This window comes from Tachysurus vachellii, chromosome 4 (assembly GCF_030014155.1).
Source record: "Tachysurus vachellii isolate PV-2020 chromosome 4, HZAU_Pvac_v1, whole genome shotgun sequence".
Taxonomy (NCBI): domain Eukaryota; kingdom Metazoa; phylum Chordata; class Actinopteri; order Siluriformes; family Bagridae; genus Tachysurus; species Tachysurus vachellii.
In genome coordinates this window covers 3,080,589-3,102,137 of record NC_083463.1, presented here as the reverse complement: position 1 = coordinate 3,102,137, position 21,549 = coordinate 3,080,589, and the positions used below count along the sequence as shown (strand labels likewise).

General features: G+C 37.1%; 2 protein-coding genes across 2 annotated transcripts in view; both read left to right on the top strand.

Annotated features, from left to right (window-relative positions):
• Positions 1–1,806: 1,806 nt before the first annotated feature.
• On the top strand, positions 1,807–5,741 carry sft2d2a (SFT2 domain containing 2a). Its single transcript, XM_060867027.1, has 8 exons — positions 1,807–2,051; positions 2,527–2,616; positions 3,436–3,521; positions 3,599–3,680; positions 4,400–4,435; positions 4,616–4,674; positions 4,767–4,796; positions 5,197–5,741. Exons 1-8 carry the CDS (start codon positions 1,983–1,985, stop codon positions 5,261–5,263), a joined length of 519 nt encoding a protein of 172 aa, XP_060723010.1. The 5' UTR covers positions 1,807–1,982; the 3' UTR covers positions 5,264–5,741.
• Positions 5,742–5,881: 140 nt separating this feature from the next.
• Positions 5,882–21,549, top strand: part of LOC132844197 (chromodomain-helicase-DNA-binding protein 1-like) — a 43,210-nt gene continuing 27,542 nt past the window's right edge. Inside the window, exons 1-11 of the mRNA XM_060867405.1 lie at positions 5,882–6,022; positions 7,482–7,594; positions 14,717–14,823; positions 15,339–15,450; positions 15,566–15,597; positions 15,697–15,778; positions 16,309–16,471; positions 16,739–16,894; positions 17,176–17,268; positions 17,770–17,866; positions 18,222–18,295. Coding sequence (XP_060723388.1) covers positions 5,929–6,022; positions 7,482–7,594; positions 14,717–14,823; positions 15,339–15,450; positions 15,566–15,597; positions 15,697–15,778; positions 16,309–16,471; positions 16,739–16,894; positions 17,176–17,268; positions 17,770–17,866; positions 18,222–18,295 — 1,123 coding nt within the window. The 5' untranslated portion in view covers positions 5,882–5,928. The remainder of the gene's footprint in view (positions 6,023–7,481; positions 7,595–14,716; positions 14,824–15,338; positions 15,451–15,565; positions 15,598–15,696; positions 15,779–16,308; positions 16,472–16,738; positions 16,895–17,175; positions 17,269–17,769; positions 17,867–18,221; positions 18,296–21,549) is intronic.

Genomic DNA, 21,549 nt, shown 5'->3' with positions numbered 1-21,549 from the left:
ACTCCTTTCAGTGCCTTGTTGTAGAAAGCAGAAACAATCCAAAAAGGACATTTTACATAAAGTTGAAATCAGTGACATGTTTCTTTAGGTCAACTGATTACAAATACATCAAGTTTATCCTAAACCTTTATCTAAAAGTCACTATTTGATCACAAGCAAGTGTAAAGATCACTACATAACATAACTCGTTCTGGGCAGAAAATGAGATCTTAGCAAATTAAAAGGTATTTACTCAATTGCTTTATTCTATATTTTGATCATTTTGCTTCGTTCTAGAGATAATTGTTAAAATGACTAAAAATCATCTACCAGCAGAACAGGACTCTGTCATTTTCCACATCTTATATAATGGATGATCCTTTAAAAAGAACATACATGAAATATTTTACTCCATTCACTAATTGTTCAGTTGATGAATAAAACATTTCCCTTTTATTAAGATTTAGTAAGTAAGTGAAGTTAAAACATACCTGAAATATGAAGAATGCTGTAAATGTTTATCTTTCTGTGTTCTTGAGAGACTTGGACTTCTTTGTAGCCAAAGACAACTTCCAAAGTATTATGCAAAACTTCGTTTGTTCACTACTTTACAAAACATAATATATGTAAATCTAAGAAAAATGGTTCAAAGAAGAAGGAGGAACTTGAAGGATTTTATTTATTTCACAGTGAATATGTTTTCTTTGCATTTTTACCAATCAGCCAATGTGTAGGTCTACCAGGTTCCGTGATCAGTCAAGGAACGGACTCGACAAGTCCTCTGAAGGTGGTATCTGGCATTAAGATGACAGCAGAAGATCGTTTAAGTCGTAAATTGTGTGGTGGTGCTTCCATGGATGGGAACTCCATCAGTGAGCCTTGTGTGTCCATGATCCTGCTCAGCGGTTGTCCTTCCTTGGAGCACTCATGGTAGATTTTGTCTGGCCTTTATCAAAGTCAGTCAGATCCTTTCACAATAATCTTTTGCTCTTGTACATTTGATCACATGCACATTATCACCTTGTGCTTGCTAATATTATGAACAGCAGACATGTAGCCGACATGTTATATTTAGTTAGAATGTCCTTATGTGCGTCGGAGAAGGGCGTCTGCCAAATGCTGTAAATGTAAATGTGACCTACTAATTGTGATACAGACTCAAACATTTTTATGTGGTTGTTTGTAGACATGAAATTTAATTTTTGCGTCTTTGTTTATGATAAGTAGAAAATACAAACAATGTATGGACTTCAGTTCCAGTCCAGATGTGTAATGCCAATAAGTGCAGTAATGAATAACTGCGTCCTCCTCTACCAAGACAATTAACAATATCTTGAATCTAGTTAGATTGATCTATATTTTATCTTTTTAGAAGATAACAGTAACAGGAATATTATATTGTGTGTATGTATTTGTGTTATTTTGTGTGTGCTTGTATTTGTGTGTGTTTGTGTGTGTGTGTATTTGTGTGTGTGTTTCTGTAATCTGCCATCTGAACTGTTCTTCGAAAAAAGAAAGAAAGAAAGAAAGAAAGAAAGTGAAAAGCTGAGAAAAGCTCGACGTTTATGAAATCTAATGCTGCCATCTGGTGGTTAGATTTATAATCACACCGTGGTGGGTAAATTCATAATGAGTTAATAGTAAACCATTTACTGGTTCTAATTATTATTATTATTATTATTATTATTATTATTATTATTATTATTATTAAATATTGTACTTTAGTATTGAATGACAGCAGGGATCTCTAGGACTACACAAACTTGGGAACCTGTGATCCAGGTAAAGCGCGCACCTGCTTGGAGAATTAACAGCTAATTACCACTGTGTGGCGCCACGTGTGTGCGTGGTGTGAGTGTGTGTGTGTTTGTGTGTGACATGTTTGACGTCTTTTTTCTGTCACCATCATCTGTCTGTACTTTGAACACGACTTACTTTCACCGAGAAACTTTAAGTAAACAGAAATAAATCCAGCTCGTTTTGGGGGTTTAACGTGAAGGTTTATGGATAAATTAAGGGCGGTGTTGAGTGGTCGAGATGGAAACACTAACAGCACACCGAACATAATCGAGGTAAATGATTTATATCAGTCATTACAGTACCATTACAGCACAGCACCTGGATGTAAGTCTTTATTAAGTCTATAGAGGGGTTACACCCCAAAGTAACGCACGTTGTAGCCTTTACGCACGTTGCAGCCTTTACGCACGGGGGTTTTAGGGTTATAGAAAGTCTAGAAACTCTGTAATGATTAAAGATTCTGATTCTGTTTATATACTATTCACTATCTGCTACACAGAATTTTTGTATTAAAGTAATGAAACATAATGGTTGTAACTGCAAATCTCATTATTGAGTCCTTATGAATTATTTATTTATTTATTTGGTTTATATGAGTGAAACTGGATCTCTCTCTCTCTCTCTCTCTCTCTCTCTCTCTCTCTCTCTCTCTCTCTGTCTGTCTGTCTGTCTGTCTGTCTCTCTCTCTCTCTGTCTCTCTGTCTCTCTGTCTCTCACTCTCTCTCTCTCCTCCCTCTCTCTCTATAGACAGTGAATGAAGTGTCCACGTTATCCTGGCGCACACGGGTCAGAGGATTTGCAGTGTGCCTGGGCATCGGGGTCTTGTGCTCAGTTCTGGTTGGATCTGCATATATATATTATATCTATATCTATATATATCTATATGCTTAAATAAAGTGTGTGAGCCATGATTTACACTCTGACATTTCTTCGGGAATGAGGCAGGGCGGTATTGCAGGTCTGACCTGCTCTGAGGAATGTCACTGAGAAAACAGAGGAATGCACTCAATGTAGACAGATATGCATGATTCAATTCAGTCAGGAATCGGTTCTTTTGAATGGATCAATTGAGCCGAATCTTACCGTAGGCTGTTTAAAAAAGGGACTGACTCTAAACTCTGGTTGCTGTAACCTTACAGAAATGTGAGGCAACGCTGGCTGATCATTATAATTGCAATTCAGTTCATGTAAATATACTGCATTTTATATCTGATTATTATATCACAGGTTCACTGATGTTTTAACATTTTCTGAGGTTTTAATGTTAATCATATAAACAGTCACTGTGTTAAGACAAAAAGACGCAGAATGTCATGTTACTGAAAAACAACAAAGAAACACAAACTCCTCCAGCCTGAAGATGTTTAACTGTAAGCGTTATAAAGCACTGACAATGGAGACTCCTTCCTTGAAATAGTAAATACACATCTCCTCATAGAAATCTCTCTCTCTCTCTCTCTCTCTCTCACACACACACACACACACACACACACACACTATAGCAACAATAACTTTAAATCTGCTGTTTAAGATAATTAATCAACACCTTCTGACCAATCAGAATTCAGGAACGCTGTGGTTATGTACATCTGTTTGTTATAATTGTTGATGAAATACATATTAGTGTGAAGTAAGTAGAGTTCCTATGTGCTTTAGGGAGCGTGCTGTCTGTTCATCCCCAGGATAGGTGTGATCCTCTTTATCGTCTTTTACACGTTCGGGAATATCTGCTCCTTGGCCAGGTGAGTGTTCGGTTATTTACAGATCCTCTGGTCACCATGGAGTTAAAGTAACCCAGTTCTACTGGTCTGTTCTACAGCACTTTGTTTCTGATGGGACCAATGAAGCAGCTGAAGATGATGTTTGATAAAACCAGAGTGTTTGCGACGGTGGTAATGCTCGTGAGTTGGTTTATCACCTCCACCTGTGTTAGAGCCTGAACAGTCCTCACGATGTGTCCGATGATCTTCTCAGCTCTTCTAAAACCTTGCTTAGATATTCAAGTGTTTAATTTTCTCCACTGGAAAGGCTTCTATTAGGCATTCAATTAAGGTTCTCATGTGTTGGGACACCATAATATTCCCCCATGATAGTATTATATTTTATTGTGTTTTATCTACTTTAGGGCTTCATTAGAGAGCACACTTTTACCCTCCTGAACCTGCCATTGGCTCAGGACTGTAAAGTCACCTGGATTATTAAAGATCTCAATAATTTAGGAATTGTTTGGCATAAACAAGACTTGTGCTTTGTCCAAATCTGCCTACTATCGGTCTTAAACAATACCAAACATTGGGATTAGTATGTCCCAAACCATAATGCATTGAAACGAGCATCCCAAAGTTACCTGGATAGTCTACTTCTTCTAGTAGACCATCCATATGTATTATCTAAGAATATCAGAAATGCAATGACGTCCCAGAACTTACCTCCTACTCTCCTGCTACACACCCAAATGTACCTACTTTTTCTTACTTTTTTTAAGTAGGTGAACATTCATTTAGAGACCAGTGACTTTTGTTTGGTGGGAATACAGTAATTAGCTGTTTTTGTTTAAATAAACATGTCTGTTATTATTTTAAATAAACCTGTCTGTTTTATATTTTGTATTTGTCCATAGTTGTGCCTGGTGCTGACACTGTGTGCAGCATTTTGGGTGAGAGATTTGTTTATTTATTTATTTCATTTCTTTATTAATCTAAAATATTTAATGCTTTTGAAACTCATAATTTTGGTGCATGTATCAAGATGAATTTTAGACTTGGTGCAAACAAGGTAGTTTTCTCAGAAAGAATAGACCATGTGAACTCTCTTTAACACCTCGTCTTTTCCACAGTGGAAGATCTTTGCTCTGACGTTGCTGTTTGTTATTTTGCAAGTAATCGCATTCACTTGGTGAGTGTGTAAACGTTTCGGCTCATAGTGTTAATTATTGCAATATAATAGGATAAGCAACTTTACAACAATCTGTGTGCTTTTGCTTACAGGTACGGACTCTCGTACATCCCTTTTGCGAGGTTTGTTCCCTTTGGTTTAATAAAACAATGTATATATAATTACAAAATAATCATGGGATGTGTGTATATTTGTTGATTATATACAGTTACAGGTATAATGTTAAAATAAATAGAATTTGTTTTTCCAGCCTTTGAACTAATGTGTCTACTTTTGTAATGTATTTAAGTTTTATTATAAAAATGTTGATTACATTTAAATCAATTGCATTATAATTTTAAACTTTATATGCAATTCTGAATCTCAGTGGTGTAAATACTATTCAGTATTTTTACTGGTTAAAAATAACGGACGCGAAAAATAATTGAAGGGTGAAATTTAGCATTAAAGATCAGTCAGATGTGTAGAATAATCTACAAATCTATGCCGTTATCTCATTATCTCTCTCTCTCTCTTTAATAGAGATGCCATATTGAAGTTCTTTTCCATGATGTTCAAAATGTGTATAAATTGTTGTCAGCAAAATTGACACTTCCTGAGGATTCTTCTGTACAAGTTTGAAGCAGGACCTGCTTTAGAGCGTATTGACTGCTAAAAATACACGACACCTTGTTCCAAATATAGCTAACACTCGACTGGTTTTACTTTTGCATTTTTAAAGATGAAAGGATTCTAAACTAAGAAAATAGGTTTGTGTCTGTGACTCGGATCGTTCTTTTATTCTGTTTAGTTGAGATCTAGTTTTTCATCCCATGAACCGAGCATTGTTTTCTGTTTGTTTTTTTTTTTTATGGGTCTGTTTTGATTTTCCATTGCCATTCTTGACATTGTGGGATATGAAACTATCACGAATGCTGTGCAATATTGTAAAATAAAAAAATAAAAAAATAATGTTAAAAAGGTTAATGTTAAAATTTTATTGTACGATTTTCTCTAACAGTGTGGGCGGGACTTATAACTGAGGAAAAATAATATAATGTATATGTAAATAAAACAACTTTACCAAACATTTTCAACGTTGTTTTGATTATTTTGGGACTTCTATTTTGATAAATAGCACACAGGCTGTCGTTAAAGCACAATCCCAGCACGCTGATTGGTCCGTCGTTGCTACGCCTCGTTTCTATGCGGAAGTCAAGTGGTTTAAGGCGCGAAATAAGGAAGCAGAATCACCTCAGAAAGTTTGTGGAGAAAATGTCAAGGTTTCTTAAAGCGGTTCGTAAATACAGAATTAATCCAGAAGAGTCTGAGCTTTCAGAGAGCGACTTGCAGACATGGGGACTAACAGGTGTGAGAGCTTTAGAAATAATATATTTTTGTTCATTCATTAACATAAGACAATGTTTGTTTATAGTATGAGGTAAATTAGTAACTTCACGTTTTCCAATCAAAAAATGACCAGCTGTAAAATAATATTCAAATACATATATAAGGACATGATTTATCGAGCTGTACATTGAAGTTATTAAGTTATTTAGCATTGAGCTAGCGTTTAGTGTCGAATATTTACACTTAGAATTATTAATATTATTATTTAACTAATTTTATTATATTATTAATTTTTTTAAATTTATTTTGGAATAAAATTACCTGAAATTTACGTAGAAATTGTCAAATAAAATAAGTTGCTGAGAACTTTATTTTACCCTGAATATTGTCAACCGTTTTATACACTGGGGGCGGGGCTTCGTAAAAATGGGGTGTGGGGACTGCGCTCGTGCACAAGTTATGGTATATCTAACAATTAGATATCTATAGAAATGATTTTTATAAATAATAACATGTTCTGAAGTGTCAGTTTGCTAGGTGTTATATTTTTATTTGTAGATACAAATAAGACAATTGTTCTTTTTTTATTCAATTATATATTTGCATGTCTTTCTCTTTGCTGCTGTAAGAGAGAAATTTCAGTATATCGAATAAAGGTGTATCGAATAAAGGTGTATCTTATCTTAAAATACGGCTCGTAATTTTTTGATTGGAAAATGTGAAGTTACTAATTTACCTCAGTCTTCTTCCATCAATAGACATTGTCTTTAAAATAGTTTTTTTTGTTAAATATTGAAGCCTATTTTAAATCAGTTTATTTATGTGTTATAGACTTTAAGCGAGAGAAATTAAAAGAAAGGCTGGCGTAGGGGAACGACAGATAATAGGTTCTGTAAAGTAAATGAGAACAGGAACATGTTTCGGTGGATATTCCGCAACATTGAATGTAACTATAAATGAATAAAAAGTAGAATGTGGAATTAAAAACTGCTGGCAAATTTCCATGGTATAAAGCTAAATGATAAAATATCTCAGACTAACTAGCGAATGCCAGATAAATGACCTCACACTAGCTTGCTAAAGCCAAGGTAAGCTATTTCAGGCCAACTAATGGAAATTAAGTTGACTGACCTCAAACTAGCTCTTAAATGTCAAGTTAGATGATCTCATGTTAGCTTGGGAAAGCCATGGTAAGTTATGCCAGGCTAGATAGGTAATGATAACGTGTATTACATCAAATAAGCTGGAAAATACAAACCTACACTACCTCAGTTTAGGTGATCTCAGTTCACATGCTAGTGTAAACAAATGCTAGTGTAAATGACCCCAGATTAATTAGGAAAAGCTAATTACTTTTGAATGAAAAACTTCACTAGGTGTTTTAATTATTTCCTCTCTTATTATTATTATTATTATTATTATTATTATTATTGTTTAATTATTACTAATAAAAATTCTGCATGTATTGCACTGATCAGGAGTTGTGTTGAGGCCGTACCAGCTGCTTGGCGTGCAGTGGATGGAACAATGTATGAAGTCTCTTACAGGCTGCATCCTTGGGGATGAAATGGGTTTAGGGAAAACCTGTCAGGTCAGTAATTCAGATGTTTTTACAACATTAACTTCTCTTCAGCAGCTACAAGGTTGTGTTGTTTCTTGTAATTGAGATGCTGTGTACACAGAGGGCATCAAGGCTCAGACTTGTTTTATGTAACGCAGCATCAAAGACCTGAATAGAGGAGAAACGTAGAGCTCGGGGTCAGAGTTCATCTCAGCTTCCCAAACACTGTCTATTTTAGTGGCACTAATCTCTGGGGATGACATTACATGAGTGTGACCTGTCGAGTATTGCTGTTTCATTTAATTAGCATTTAATTACTATGCTACTCTACATACTGCTCTTTTTTTAGTGCCGTTTAATATAATTTAAATTTATTTACATTAATTTAGGCTTCTCAGTGTATACAGATGTTGTATATTAAAAGAGCAAATAAACAAAATATAAAATAATAATAATATAATAATATAAAAAATAATAAAAGATGTAAAATAAATAAAATATAATAATATAAATAATATAAAATATAGACAAAATATAGCCTAAATTACCCCAGACTAGATAACAAGTTAGAGATAACAAATACTATTGTCAATGCCCTGCAACCAGCTAGCAAAAACTAACATAAATAACTCAAGCTAGTAATGCTAATACATGTGTAAGTTATGTCCAGCTAAATGGGGAATGATAATGTAAATGATCTCAGACTTACAGTACTAGTGAAAACGAAGTTAAATGACTTTATGCCAGCTTGGGAATGCCTTGGTAAGGTATGTCAGGCTGGATAGGGAATGCTAAAGTAAATTACCTTAAAGAAGCTAGCAAATATAATCATTTCCATTTCTGGCATCTGGCTGACACCCTGATCTCATTTATGTAGCTGAGCAATTGAGGGTTAAGGCCTCGCTCACTGACCCAGGGGTGGCAGCTTGGTGGCAGCTCGACTTACGACCTTACAATCACTAGTCCCAACGCCTTAACCACTGGGCTACCATTTCCCCTTCATTATGTCATGACAAAGGACAAGAAGCAAACCGATTGCACTATGTATAATCCTTTCCTCTTTTTAATTGTTTTAATTTTATTTTAAATCAATTTTTAAATAATTTTAAAAGTTTTAAAATTCCTTGATTTTAGTATTATTTTACTTTCTTTTATGTAAATCACTTTGAATTACCATTGTGTCTGAAATGTGCTATATAAATAAACTTGCCTTGCCTTTATAAATCCTGTACATTACAATACATTAGCTCACATTAGCGATGGAAAACAAAAGTAAATTAGAACAGACTAGATTTTAAATGCTAGTGTAAAATAACCTCAGATTAGAAATCTTATGCCAGACCTTCACTTCTGGCCCGACTGAAGTGAAGGCCCGACACATTCTGACCCGACTGAAGAATCTTTTCTTACAAAAATTCTTGAACGCGTTGTCTCTGGGCCTTTTTAAACCTGGTCACTTTGTGTGTTTTCTCTGATCTGATAGCTATCTTCATTCATTCATCATTCATCTTCTACCGCTTATCCGAACTACCTCGGGTCACGGGGAGCCTGTGCCTGATACACCCTGGACGGAGTGCCAACCCATCGCAGGACACACACACACTCTCATTCACTCACGCAATCACACACTACGGACAATTTTCCAGAGATGCCAATCAACCTACCATGCATGTCTTTGGACCGGGGGAGGAAACCGGAGTACCCGGAGGAAACCCCCGAGGCACGGGGAGAACATGCAAACTCCACACACACAAGGTGGAGGCGGGAATCGAACCCCGACCCTGGAGGTGTGAGGCGAACGTGCTAACCACTAAGCCACCATGCCCCCCCCCGATAGCTATCTGATTTGTTAAAACTGTTCCATTTACATTATTCCACATAAATGTGTCTTGGCGAATCGGATATCGATCCGATCTTTCTACTCACGCCCAAAATGCAAATATATTTTACCTCATTTCCGGGGTAATTGAAATGGAACACGCTTTGGTGTATGCAGTTTTCAGAATGCAATCAAAAAGAAGATGTAAAAACTCGTTACGACGGTTATGCTACAAAAAACAGCATTTACTGTTTGCTGCATTTTCGCTGGCAGCAGCAGTGCATTTTAAGACTCAACGAGACACCTGGGTGAAAGATCACTTGAGAGTGACGTACTTCCATTTGGGAGGAGTATAGCGCTGACGTATGTGGCTTGAACAACCACATTCATTTACACCTGTCCAGTTTCATCTGAAATGCGTCCCAGACCACCTCCTGAAGTGGCACGTTTCGGAGGGAATTTAGACCTGGGGTCTCATTTATAAAGCGTGCGTACGCACGTTTCCAGCCCCGTTTTGTGCGTACGCCAGTTTTCGCGCAAAGGTTGTGGTCTATAAAAAAACAAACTTGACGGGAAAATGTGTGCACGTTTAAGCAAACTTTGAGACGTGCGTACGCACATTCTGGAGACAAAGGGAATTGGCGACACATGGTGAGGTCGTGAACTGAAGTTAGATTGTAGAAAATACATGTGAGAAGAACGATTATAAGAATTAATGACATTAAATTTTCACTCCATTTCATACGTTATATCCACATTATCATGAAGATTAAATCCAACAGTGTTATTTGTGCCAATTGTTTTAGGCTATATACATCTAGGAAAATCCAAAAGTAATTCAAAATGTATTAAAAATAAAATAATAATAATAATAATAATCAGCGCTACTCCGTCCAGGGTGTATCCTGCCTTGATGCCCAATGACGCCTGAGGATCGGTACAGGCTCCCCGTGACCCGAGTAGTTCGGATAAGCGGTAGAAGATGAATGAATGAATAATCAGTGATGCCTTACAATCACATTATCCACAACGGGAGCACAGGAGGAGATGGCGCGACTACATGTGATACAGAATAGCATGAAATACCCTTTTATTAGAGAACTGCAGAGCACAGTGTAAAAACAAAATATTTTCCTTAATGTACATATAGCTCTCATAAAATGTCAAAGTCTGCAAATACAGTCATGAAGCACAATCTCTACTCATCATCGGTCCTACGGTGTTCATAACAAAACCGTCATGAAGAAGCACGTGTTCACTATAACATTTTCGTCTTAAATTTTCGCCCATAAATTAATTCTGTGATTTTGTCAAGGTGTAAACGATCAGTCTAATTGCTAGAAACATATAAATCCTCCGGTGACCCTGGTATGTAATGCTTCATGATTGCACTGCTGGCACTGTTGGAGGATTACGCCAATGGCAGAATAAGGAGAGAACGAGTTTTCAGGGACCATGATGATTTCCTGGCCCATTATGATGACTGGCTAATAAGCCAATTTAGATTCCCTAGAGCTTTGCTCTTAGATCTATGTGTTGAATTGGGTCCAGTATTAGAGAGGGCAACACGCTGGAACCATGCCATCCCAGTCCAAATACAAGTCCTCACCACTTTGGCAGCCGGCTGTTTCCAGCGGGAATTGGCAGACAGGTAAATTATTATTATAATAATAATCATTATAACGAGGTCCACTCTCGTGCTCGCGCAGTGATTTGCATTGACTATTTATGGTTAAAAATGGGCGTGTACAGGGCGGGATTTGAGGCTGGTTCACGTACGCACATCTGTGGGTGATCTGTGATTTATAAAGGGTACTTATACACGGACAACATCTGTCCTTTTCCTCACATGTTGCTGTCCTTTTCCTCACATGTTGCTAATGTGACACGTTTATGTTGGTTCCTTCTCTACAACATTAGAAGGATTCGGCCATTTTTGTCCACACAGGTTGCTCAAGTACTTGTTCAGTCTCTTGTCATCTCAAGACTGGACTACAGCAACTTACTTCTGGCAGGTCTACCTATGAATTCAATTCTTCCTCGTTTAATGATCCAAAATGCAGCTTGTTTTCAACCTGCCTAAGTTCTTGCATACCACCCCGCTGCTGCGATCCCTCTACTGCCTTTCAGTAGCTGCTCGAATCAGATTCAAAACACTGATGCTTGCCTACAAAGCCAAAAATAAACCAGCTCCCTCTTACCCCGAAGACCTCATCACTCCTTCACTGCACGTCACATCCTCAGAGCTACCAGCTCTGCTCGAATGCTCCCAGCATCTCTCAGGGTAAGAGGTAGGTAAACGACAAGACTCTTTTCTGTTCTGGCACTGAGATGGTGAAATTAACTTCCTCTAGTGGTCCGGACAGCTGAGTCATCAAACAACAGTTCACTTTTTCCCCTGTTTGTTGTATGTGTATATTTAAAAAAACAAAAACAAAAAAAATAGAGTTTTAGGCTGATGGTATCTAACCTAGTGGCCCAGAGTTGTATGTATTCAATGATGGAGACTAAAAAGCATTTTGTATGTTGCTCTGGATAAGGGCAAATGCTGTAAATGATATGTAATTTACCTGTGACTGCAATGCAAAAGGTCAAATAAATTCCCTTGCAAACACAGAACTACATTACCTTTTATTAGCTAGGAAAAGCTAAGGTAAATTACCTTTATTATCTAGTAAAATGTAGATAATATATAATAAGTAAATTACCTCATATTAGCTTGAGAAAGCTAAGGGAAATCACTTAAAACTAGCTAAGAAATGCTACCTAAATTATGTCAGACTATGCTGTAAATGCTAAAGTAAATTACTTTAGAGAAGATTGTAAATGTTAACATAAATTGCATTTGACTAGCTAGTGAATGCAAATCTGTTACTTCATGCTACCTAGTGAAAGACATTGGGAATGCTAATGTAAATGACCTCAGACCAACTAGTGAAAACAAAGGGAAATGTTCTCGGAATAGCTAGCAAATGCCAAAGTAAATTACCTTATGTTAGTTTGGGAAAGCCAATGTAAATCATGTCATGCTAGATAGGGAATGCTATGTGTAAGGAATTATTTCTCTATCGTCTACTGCCTGGACAGGATTCAAAACTGTAAGGAATTATTTCCCTCTCATCTGCCGCTTGGACAGGATTTCTGAGCCCCTCTCCCTCTGCTCAGTTTCTGGTTCTCCGTCGAGTACTCGGGGTAGTCTCAATGAAACACGCCAGTCAGTCTTTCAAAGAGAAGTCCCAACTTTATTATGTCAAACATGAATATATATAGTAGTACAAAAAGAGGAAGGACATAATGTGTGTGTGCAGAGCTTAATGCTAGTATCTGCAGAAGATACCCTGACCGTTATCATGAAGCAGGAACCCTCCCAGAGCAGTATCATGTTTTTCATAACGTCTTTCATACAAAGCGTATTGTAGCAGAGCAGATGTGCTAGGGAGAGGAGGTTATGCTAAGGTCAAGGTATCTGTGTGTGTGTGTGTGTGTGTGTGTGTGTGTGTGTGTGTGTATATGAGAGAGAGAGAGAGAGAGAGAGAGAGAGAGAATGTGTGTGTGTATGTGTGTGTGTATGTGAGTGTGTGTGAGAAAAGAACATTGTGCTTTGTACAGAAAGTCTGCAACATTATCAGAAAAGATGAAGTAATTTCATACAATTATTCTCACACTATGTAAATGATCTCAGATTAGGTAGGAATAGCAAAAGCTAATTACCTCAGACCACCAAATTTCTAGCCTAATTTATACAAGACTACTTAGGTAAACATTATGTAAATAAATTCTAACTGATTTTGGAAAGCTAAAATGCACTGTATTGCCACGGTTTTGGGACAACCCTCCAAATCATTTAATTCAGGTGTTCCAATCACTTCAGTGGGCAGGTGTATAAAATCAAGCATCTACAGTAGGCATGCAGACTGCTTCTACAAACATTTGTGAAAGAATAGGTCACACTCAGGCGCTCAGTGAATTCAAGCATGGTACCGTGATAGTCTGCCACCTGTGCAATAAGTCCGTTTGTGAAATTCCTCACTACTAAATATTCCACAGTCAACTGTTAGTGGTATTATAACACACAAAGTGGAAGCAATTGGGAACAACAGCAACTCCGCTACGAAGTGGTAGGCCAAGTAAAATCACAGAGCAGGGTCAGAGCATACTGAGGCACACAGTGTGCAGAAGTCATCAACTTTCTGCAGTCAATAGCTCAAGACCTGTAAACTTCGTGTGGCCTCAGATTATCTCAAGAACAGTGAGTAAAGAGCTTCGTGGAATGTGTTGTGCAATGCAAAGTGTCAGATGCAGTGGTGTAAAGCACTCTGCCACTGGAAACTAGAGCAGTGGACACATGTTCTCTGGAGTGATGAATCTCACTTTTCTGTCTGGCAATCTGATGGATGGGTTTTGGCAGTTGCCAGGAGGACGGTACTTGACTGACTACATTCTGCCAAGTGTAAAGATTGGTCATGGGGGGATTATGGTGTGGGATTGTTTTTGGGGGTTGGACTTGGCCCTTTAATTCCAGTAAAAGGAACTCTTATGCTCCAACATAGCAAGACATTTTGGACAATTTCATGGTCCCAGCTTTGTGGGGACAGTTTGGGGATGATCTTTTCCTGTTCCAACATGACTGTGCACCAGTGCACAAAGCAAGGCATAAAGACATGGATGAGTGAGAATGATGTGGAGGAACTTAACCGTCTTGACCTCAACCCGATAGAACACCTTTGGGATGAATTAGAGCGGATATTGTGAGCCAAGCCTCCTCGTCCAACATCAGTGCCTGAGGTCACAAATGCATTTCTAGAAGGATGGTCAAAAATTCCCATACTCCTAAAGCTTGTTGAAAGACTCCCCAGAAGAGATGAAGCTGTTATAGATGCAAAGGATGGGCCAACTCCATATTAAACCCTACAGATTAATAATGGGATGTCATTAAATTTTCCCTGCATGTAAATGTAGAGTTATTTAGAGCATTTGCTGTGTTGTCTGATTTAAGTTTAAATTGTAGTTAATGTTTGCTAGCATGTCTATGGGGTCCCTCAGTTACCTCAGATAAGCTATTTCATGCTAACCCACAGACTAGCTTTGAAAGCTAATGTAAATTGGAGGAAAGAAAGATAGGAATGTTAAAGGAAAGTCATCACTCTGCTTCATGACTACTTCACCACTGATTATTTTCCTATAACCGCATACTCCATCATTTTTATTTGTCACTTCAAAATTACAAACTCCCTCTTTAACCACGAACAAAATGATTCTGATTTATTGTGTCAGAGCACTGCACTTTAATGATATATCATGTGTATATCCACCATGTTTGTCTCCTTCCACAGGCCATCAGTTTGATGGTGTATGCTCGAGGATATCTCCGCATGAAGGGTCCATTTCTGGTGCTCTGTCCACTGGTGGCTATAGACAACTGGAAAAATGAGTTAAAGCGGTAATGAATGATCCTGCTTGATTTTGATTAAGTATAAGGAAAATAGCATATACTATAAATTGGACTACATAGCTAATGTTAAACTAAATCTAAGTAAATGTTATGAGGCTCTGTAGTGAAATTACCTCAGACCAGCTAGTAAATACAAACCTACATTACCTGACATTAGCTAGGAAAAGCTAAAGTAAATGACCTCTTATTACATCTAGAATGTTAACATACTAACAAGAGAAAGTCTTAGTCTCGTTTTTTATTTTCTTCCTTTTTTCAGTCTTGGAATTCCAAAGTAAATGACTTCAGAATAGCTTCCAAATACAAGGCTAGTTTACCGCAGATTAGCTAGGAAAGGCTAACATAAATGAACTTGTACTGCATCCTAAATGCTTAACGTAAATGACCTCAGACTAGCCAGAGAAAGATAACTGAAATGACCTCAGGCAAATACAGAATCAACTCCTAATTATTATTCATTATAAAATTATTATTAAGCTTATTTTTTTGCTTTTTTTTTCCAGTTTCTTCCCCAGAATGTCTGTGGTTTTGTACTCTGGTGATATAGATGAAAGAATCAAGAAACAGAGTAACATGGAAAAGGAAGCTTTCCACATCTTACTGACTAACTTTGAGGTCAAGATACGAAGCTGGATGACAGGATTTATTTTTGTCCTTTAGTTTTTTTTCTTGCATATTCAACATCAGTTACCTTTATGATTTTACTCTTCTCCTTTAATCTTTTTCCTAGATATGCCTGAATGATGCGGCAGTATTAAAAAGGTTTGTTTGTTTGTTTGTTTATTTATTTATTTATGTATTTATTTATCATAAATATAAAATTAGTCGTGTAATTTGTTAGCTTTACTTTAATTCGTTCAGGTGGAAATGGAAGATTATGATGGTGGATGAAGCTCAGCGGCTGAAGAACGAATTTTCTAAGCTTCACCAAAAACTTACAGAGGTGAGCGTATTAAATAACGTAGGACCGTAATGACTGTGTGTCCAGAATGTTTTCTTTCCTAATCTGCATATTTTACAGGATTCAAATAGCGACATCACAATTTTATCCCATGATTTAGTGCTTCAGGTTTGTTCTCACTGATACCATAATGGAGCTGTGTACACTATCTAGTGCCTTTGTGTCTAGTGTAGAAAGACATTTCAAATCATAATATTCAGAATATTAAAGTATTGGCACACTTGTAGACTTGAGGTGGCACTACATTTTCTTTTTCCCAATACTGAAGCCTCAAATCGCTTTTTATGTAAAGATTTAAAGATTTATATTTTATCACTGGTTTGTCGTGCAGCGTCTCAGCTGTGTAAACTTTTGTTTTGTCCTGTTTCTGCATTACATTTTCCATGACAAACCATTTCTTGTGTGTTAAGATTCCAGGTGTGTTTTATTTAACTAGCATTGTTATAAAAATGTATTTTTATAACAATGCTAGTTAAATGTATTTTGTCTTTTATTCCCCCTTCTGTTCTCAGTTCACTGTGGACTTCAGACTTTTGATAACTGGAACTCCTATCCAGAACAGACTTGAGGAACTCTACTCGCTCCTCTCCTTTATCCAGCCCAATGATTTCCCACCTGATTCTGTGAAAGATTTTTGCACCACATATGACAATGTAGACACTAATCAAACAAAAGGTATTACATCATCATCCAAGCATTTATTTAAAAAACAAAAAACACAATATATTTCTGATAATTGCACAATATAGACACTTATATTGCCTTTATTAATAAAATAATGTTTCCAATTGTTGATAAATTGACTTGGAATTAGAAGAAAAAACACTTGAAGAAATGCTGTTTTGGTATAACTCTGTTTTATTGTGCTAATCTGTTATTGCTAATTTTTCCATCACGGTGTGCTACGTTTTTTTATTCTTTCCTTTTTCCATGTGTGTTCAGCTGAGGAGCTCCACGGGGTTCTCCAGCCCTTCCTGCTGTGCAGGTTCAAGGACGAAGTGGAAAGGGACCTGCCAAAGAAATTGGAGGTGGTGGTTTATCACGGGATGTCTTCTCTCCAGAAGAAGTACTACAAAGCCATTCGGAATAAGGACCGGTGTAAGACATACCCACGTACACACAAACCAACAGAAAAGTGCACAAAGTAGCACTGCAACAAAATCTTTTTTTATGTATCTGAATTAATCTATTTTTATATCTAATATTAATACAAATATTCAGGGCCACATTCATATTATGGAAATTATTGATTTTGTTGATAAATACTTGCAGCCCTGTTTAAAATCTTGAGATTGAAGTTTGAGTTTATTTGAAATTTGAGTTTAAATGAATGTAGGAGATAAATTTCCATCCTGTTTAAACGACTGTCTGATTTTCAGCTGTCTTTGGACAACATCAAGGCAAAAGTAACCAGCTCACGAATATTCAGATTCAGCTCAGGAAGTGTGTGTGCCACCCCTACCTGTTTAACGGTAATTACAAACTTAACTGTTTAAATACATTAAAAAAATAAATCTTTTTTTTCTTACTGTTCTTATTTTTCTGAAGCCTGTTTATTAATAATAGTTTACAGCTTAGAATCCATTTCATTTCAAATGTTTCATTTGTAACATTTTTCTAGATGCTTATAGATTTAGAAGGTAAACTTTTTACTTTTCTAAAACAAGGGCAATAATTTCAAAAGTGACTATAGAGACAGATTAGAAGAACAGAGTTTATTTCTTTTAAATACTTGTGTTTACGTTTTCCTGGCTTCATGGCGCTAGCTCCGCCCACAGCAGGAAACAATCTGCTTAACTCCACCCCTTTTCTTGATATGGCACAGCAATTTAAACAAAATGGGCAGCTTTAAATGCAATTGTAATTCATCTCATATGCAGTAGAGGGCAGTAATTAACTATAATTTAATGGTTTCTTGTTCCCCTTTGCTGGTTTAATGTCTAAAAGAACATCTCTCTCTCTCTCTGTATAAGGTGTGGAGCGTGAGCCGTTTGAAATTGGGGAACACTTGGTGGAAGCAAGTGTGAAACTCTCACTGCTCGATTCGATGCTTTCCCAGCTGCATGAGGAGTAAGATTCTGTTATTTAATTGTCATAACAGTATCTATTAACCTTTAACACAGTTCTTTACCGTAGGGATACATGGTCTCTGATATCTGTCCAATTGTAATCCTCAAAGAGTTGGGTGGCGAGGGTGTTGTGTTGGCGAGGGTGTTGGGTGCAAGAAAGTTGGGTGGTGAGGGTGAAGAGAGGTTGGTGTGATTGGTGAGAGTGAGAGTTATGAGAGGTTGGTGTGAGTGGTGAGTAGTGTGAGAGTCGGGGGTTATGTGAATATCAGGGTTAATGTGGTGTGAAGAACATGCTGGTGACAGGACACCAGAACTACAAATACAGAAGCACAACTTTTATGTGTGTTTGACTTCAGGGGCCACAAGGTTCTGTTATTCTCTCAAATGATCAGGATGTTGGATATTTTGCAGGACTATCTGACATACAGAGGTAACATACACACACTTACACACACACTTAACCACAGCATACTTCAGTACACAGGTGCCAGTGTCCTGGAGTCTTCACTGCCAGTTGGGGTTCTTTTAAACGTCATCTAGTTTATGGAGTTCCAATGTGTGAAAATATTCTAAACTTAATCAATGATCTGAAATTTAAAAGCAAGATCACATAAAAAAAAACTGGAAAAGTGTGGAAACTGCTGAAGACTTCAAAAATCTTAGTATTTTTAGGCTATTTGGATTCTTCCTGAATATCTATGAAATCATTTTTATGCTGGAATTTCCAGCTATATGTGAATGGATCTTTCATCACTTATTGTACCACCTTTTTCCTGTCTTTTTCCTGAGATCCATCCCCACTTCTTCAGTATTCATAAAGCAGTGTTTCAGTACATATATTCTTTTTTTTTTAGAGACCCACCCACTGCTACTTAATATAAAGCAGTAATTCATTTTGTAACTGTTTCATTAGTATCTAATAGTTTTTTAAAATAAATAATTGTAGATTTTTTTATCACCCACTACATATATTCATAAACTGTTCTTTAATACTCATTCATAACATTTTATTAAAATCATTTTTTTGTCGATTTTTCTGTCTCTTTTTACTGAGACCTGCCTACTGCTATTGATTATTCATGAGGAAGTTTTTTGAAATTAATTAATAAATTAACTCACTACTGTTTTACTAGCAACTAATTTTTTCTAAAAATGATTGTACAGCTTTTTGGTTCTTTTCAGAGACCCTTTTCTAATCAGTAATTACAATGCTCATTACTAACATAATTCAGTATCTAATCAGTTGCTTTTACTGAGACCATTTTTAGTCCTCATTAATATTCACTAGCTTTCTGATACCTTTTTCATTGATTTTCCTCAGAAAATGCCTGATAAAAGGATGTATTTTCTTATTGGTTTCTTAGCAACATAGCTGCTTACAAAGACAAAAAACAAAACAGTTTACGTCTACACTTAAAGCAGCTGAGGGTTGCTGGACGGTGTATGTTTGTACGCGCACACTTGGCTTTCATCAACTTTCATTAAATCAATGTCCACTCACCATTTGAATGCTCAGCGTATTCATTTTATTTAATGTGTTCAGGCAAAGTGCTACCAGGATGGTGTGCCCATTAAAACACAGAAGCTCCAAATAATCCAGTTCCTTAACGTTTTATTTTCAAGCAATCATGAGACCAGTGTTGTATGGTATCTAAATCAAGAAAACAACATTTTAGAATTAACACATAACAAATCAATCACAAAAATGACAAATATGAAGCAAACAATAATACTAAGCATTACATAACTTAAATATATTTAAAGAAATACAGAAATTAATATAATATAAACTTACAAATTCAAGTACTCATCAACTCAATCTCCCCATGAGCTGTTGGATACCACACTGAACAAAGAGCCACTAATTAACAATTTAACGCAGCTGTGGAGACAAAGCTCCTCCCACCCTGCTACAAAGAATTCTCAACAAGCATTGCCTTGTGATACGGTCAAAAACTGTGTGCACCTGAAGGAAGGTTCCTACCTATATTTACTCATTATAGAACAGTGACCCCTAGTGGACACCTTTACAAAGACAAATGGCTCTTACATACCGGCCCCTAATTACATACCAATTCTCAACACGTACAAAAGAGCCATAAAATAAATACAAACTGTGAGCACAACAAACGTATAATGATTGCAACAATCTCTTAGCCCATAGACTCGTGCAAAAAACAAAGCTTTGCTATTGGCTTGTCAATAACACTGGTCTTAGTTTGTAAAGGCACAGAGCGCACCAGCCCTTTCTTATCAGGGAATGTTTCCAAAACTCTTTCAAGTGGCCAGGAGCCTCTAGGTGCCGTTGGATCCATAATGACCACAATGTCCCCAGGCTTAAGTGTATTCCTAGTTTGGTTCCATTTCTGCCTCTCCTGCAGCAAAGGTAGGTATTCTCTCACCCATCTCTTCCAAAATAGGTCTGAAATGTATTGAACCTGTTTCCACCTTCTCTTTATGTACAAATCATGCACATCGAATAATCCAGGATATAAGGAAGGTTTTCCTTTCAGCAACAAGATATAATTGGGAGTCAGAGCTTCAAGATACATTGGATCGTCAGAAAACTTGGTGATTGGTCGATCATTCAAGATGTTTCACACAAGATTGTATGTAAACTATCAAGTGTCTGCTGTGACTTGCTCCCAAACCCCACCATAATGGGATCCAGCTGGAGGATTGAAACTCCACTTAATGCCCTTCTGACATAAAGCTCCTTGAATCTTAACTTGATTCAGTAATGAAAGTGCCTCCCTGAGGTCTCTCTCAGCCCCTATGAAATTCGTGCCATTATCTGATAGAAGACATTCCACCTGCTCTCTTCTACTGATAAATTGGTGCAGAGCATTAATACAAGCATCTGTGTAAAGGGAATTGGCCATTTCAAGGTGAACTGCTCTGCTGGCTAAGCAGGTAAAGATGACACCATAATGTTTTACTGTGCCTCTTACTCTCTTCACCTCTACTGGTCCAAAATAGTCAACATCTGTATTAGTGAATGGCGGATGGTCTGGCAGGATTCTCTCCTTGGGCAAGTCAACCATTTTCTGCCCCATCATCCTCGCATTATATTTTTTACAGAAGCAGCACTCTGCTATGATCGTGGTAGCACCTGTAATCCAATATTTCCTCCTTAATGTTGACAACATATGGTTACGCCCACTATGGCCAAGCCATTGATGTAAATCCTGCAATAAAAGGGTAGCCACATGCTGATCTTTAGTGAGGAGTAGTTGATACTTTTGTGTCTTCTGGCAATGAGCCTCGTGCCAACCTCCCTCCAACTATCAGAAACCCATTATCCAACCATGGGTCCAGCTTATAGATGGTTTGGTGTTGGCAGTAGCAGATTATAGACAACTCTGCTTCCATAAGATCCTCTGCCGACAAGATTTGTCCTCCTGTTGTACCTTTAGCTATCAGATTTTCTTCTGCCAAGGCATTCTGCTTATTGACATCAATGGCATCAGACTCCCTCCTCATGTGAGTCCTTGTAAATAAAATTCTTTTTAACCTAAGCAACCAGGCAACCTAAGCAACCAGGAGAAGACTCGAAGTCTCCTCCAATCTGAAAAGTAAGCCATCAGCAGATTTATACCCTCCATTGCATCTTGGGTATTTACCACATTCACAAAGGCTTCTTTCTTGACCTCGATGTCATCAACCACTACTGAAGTATGCACA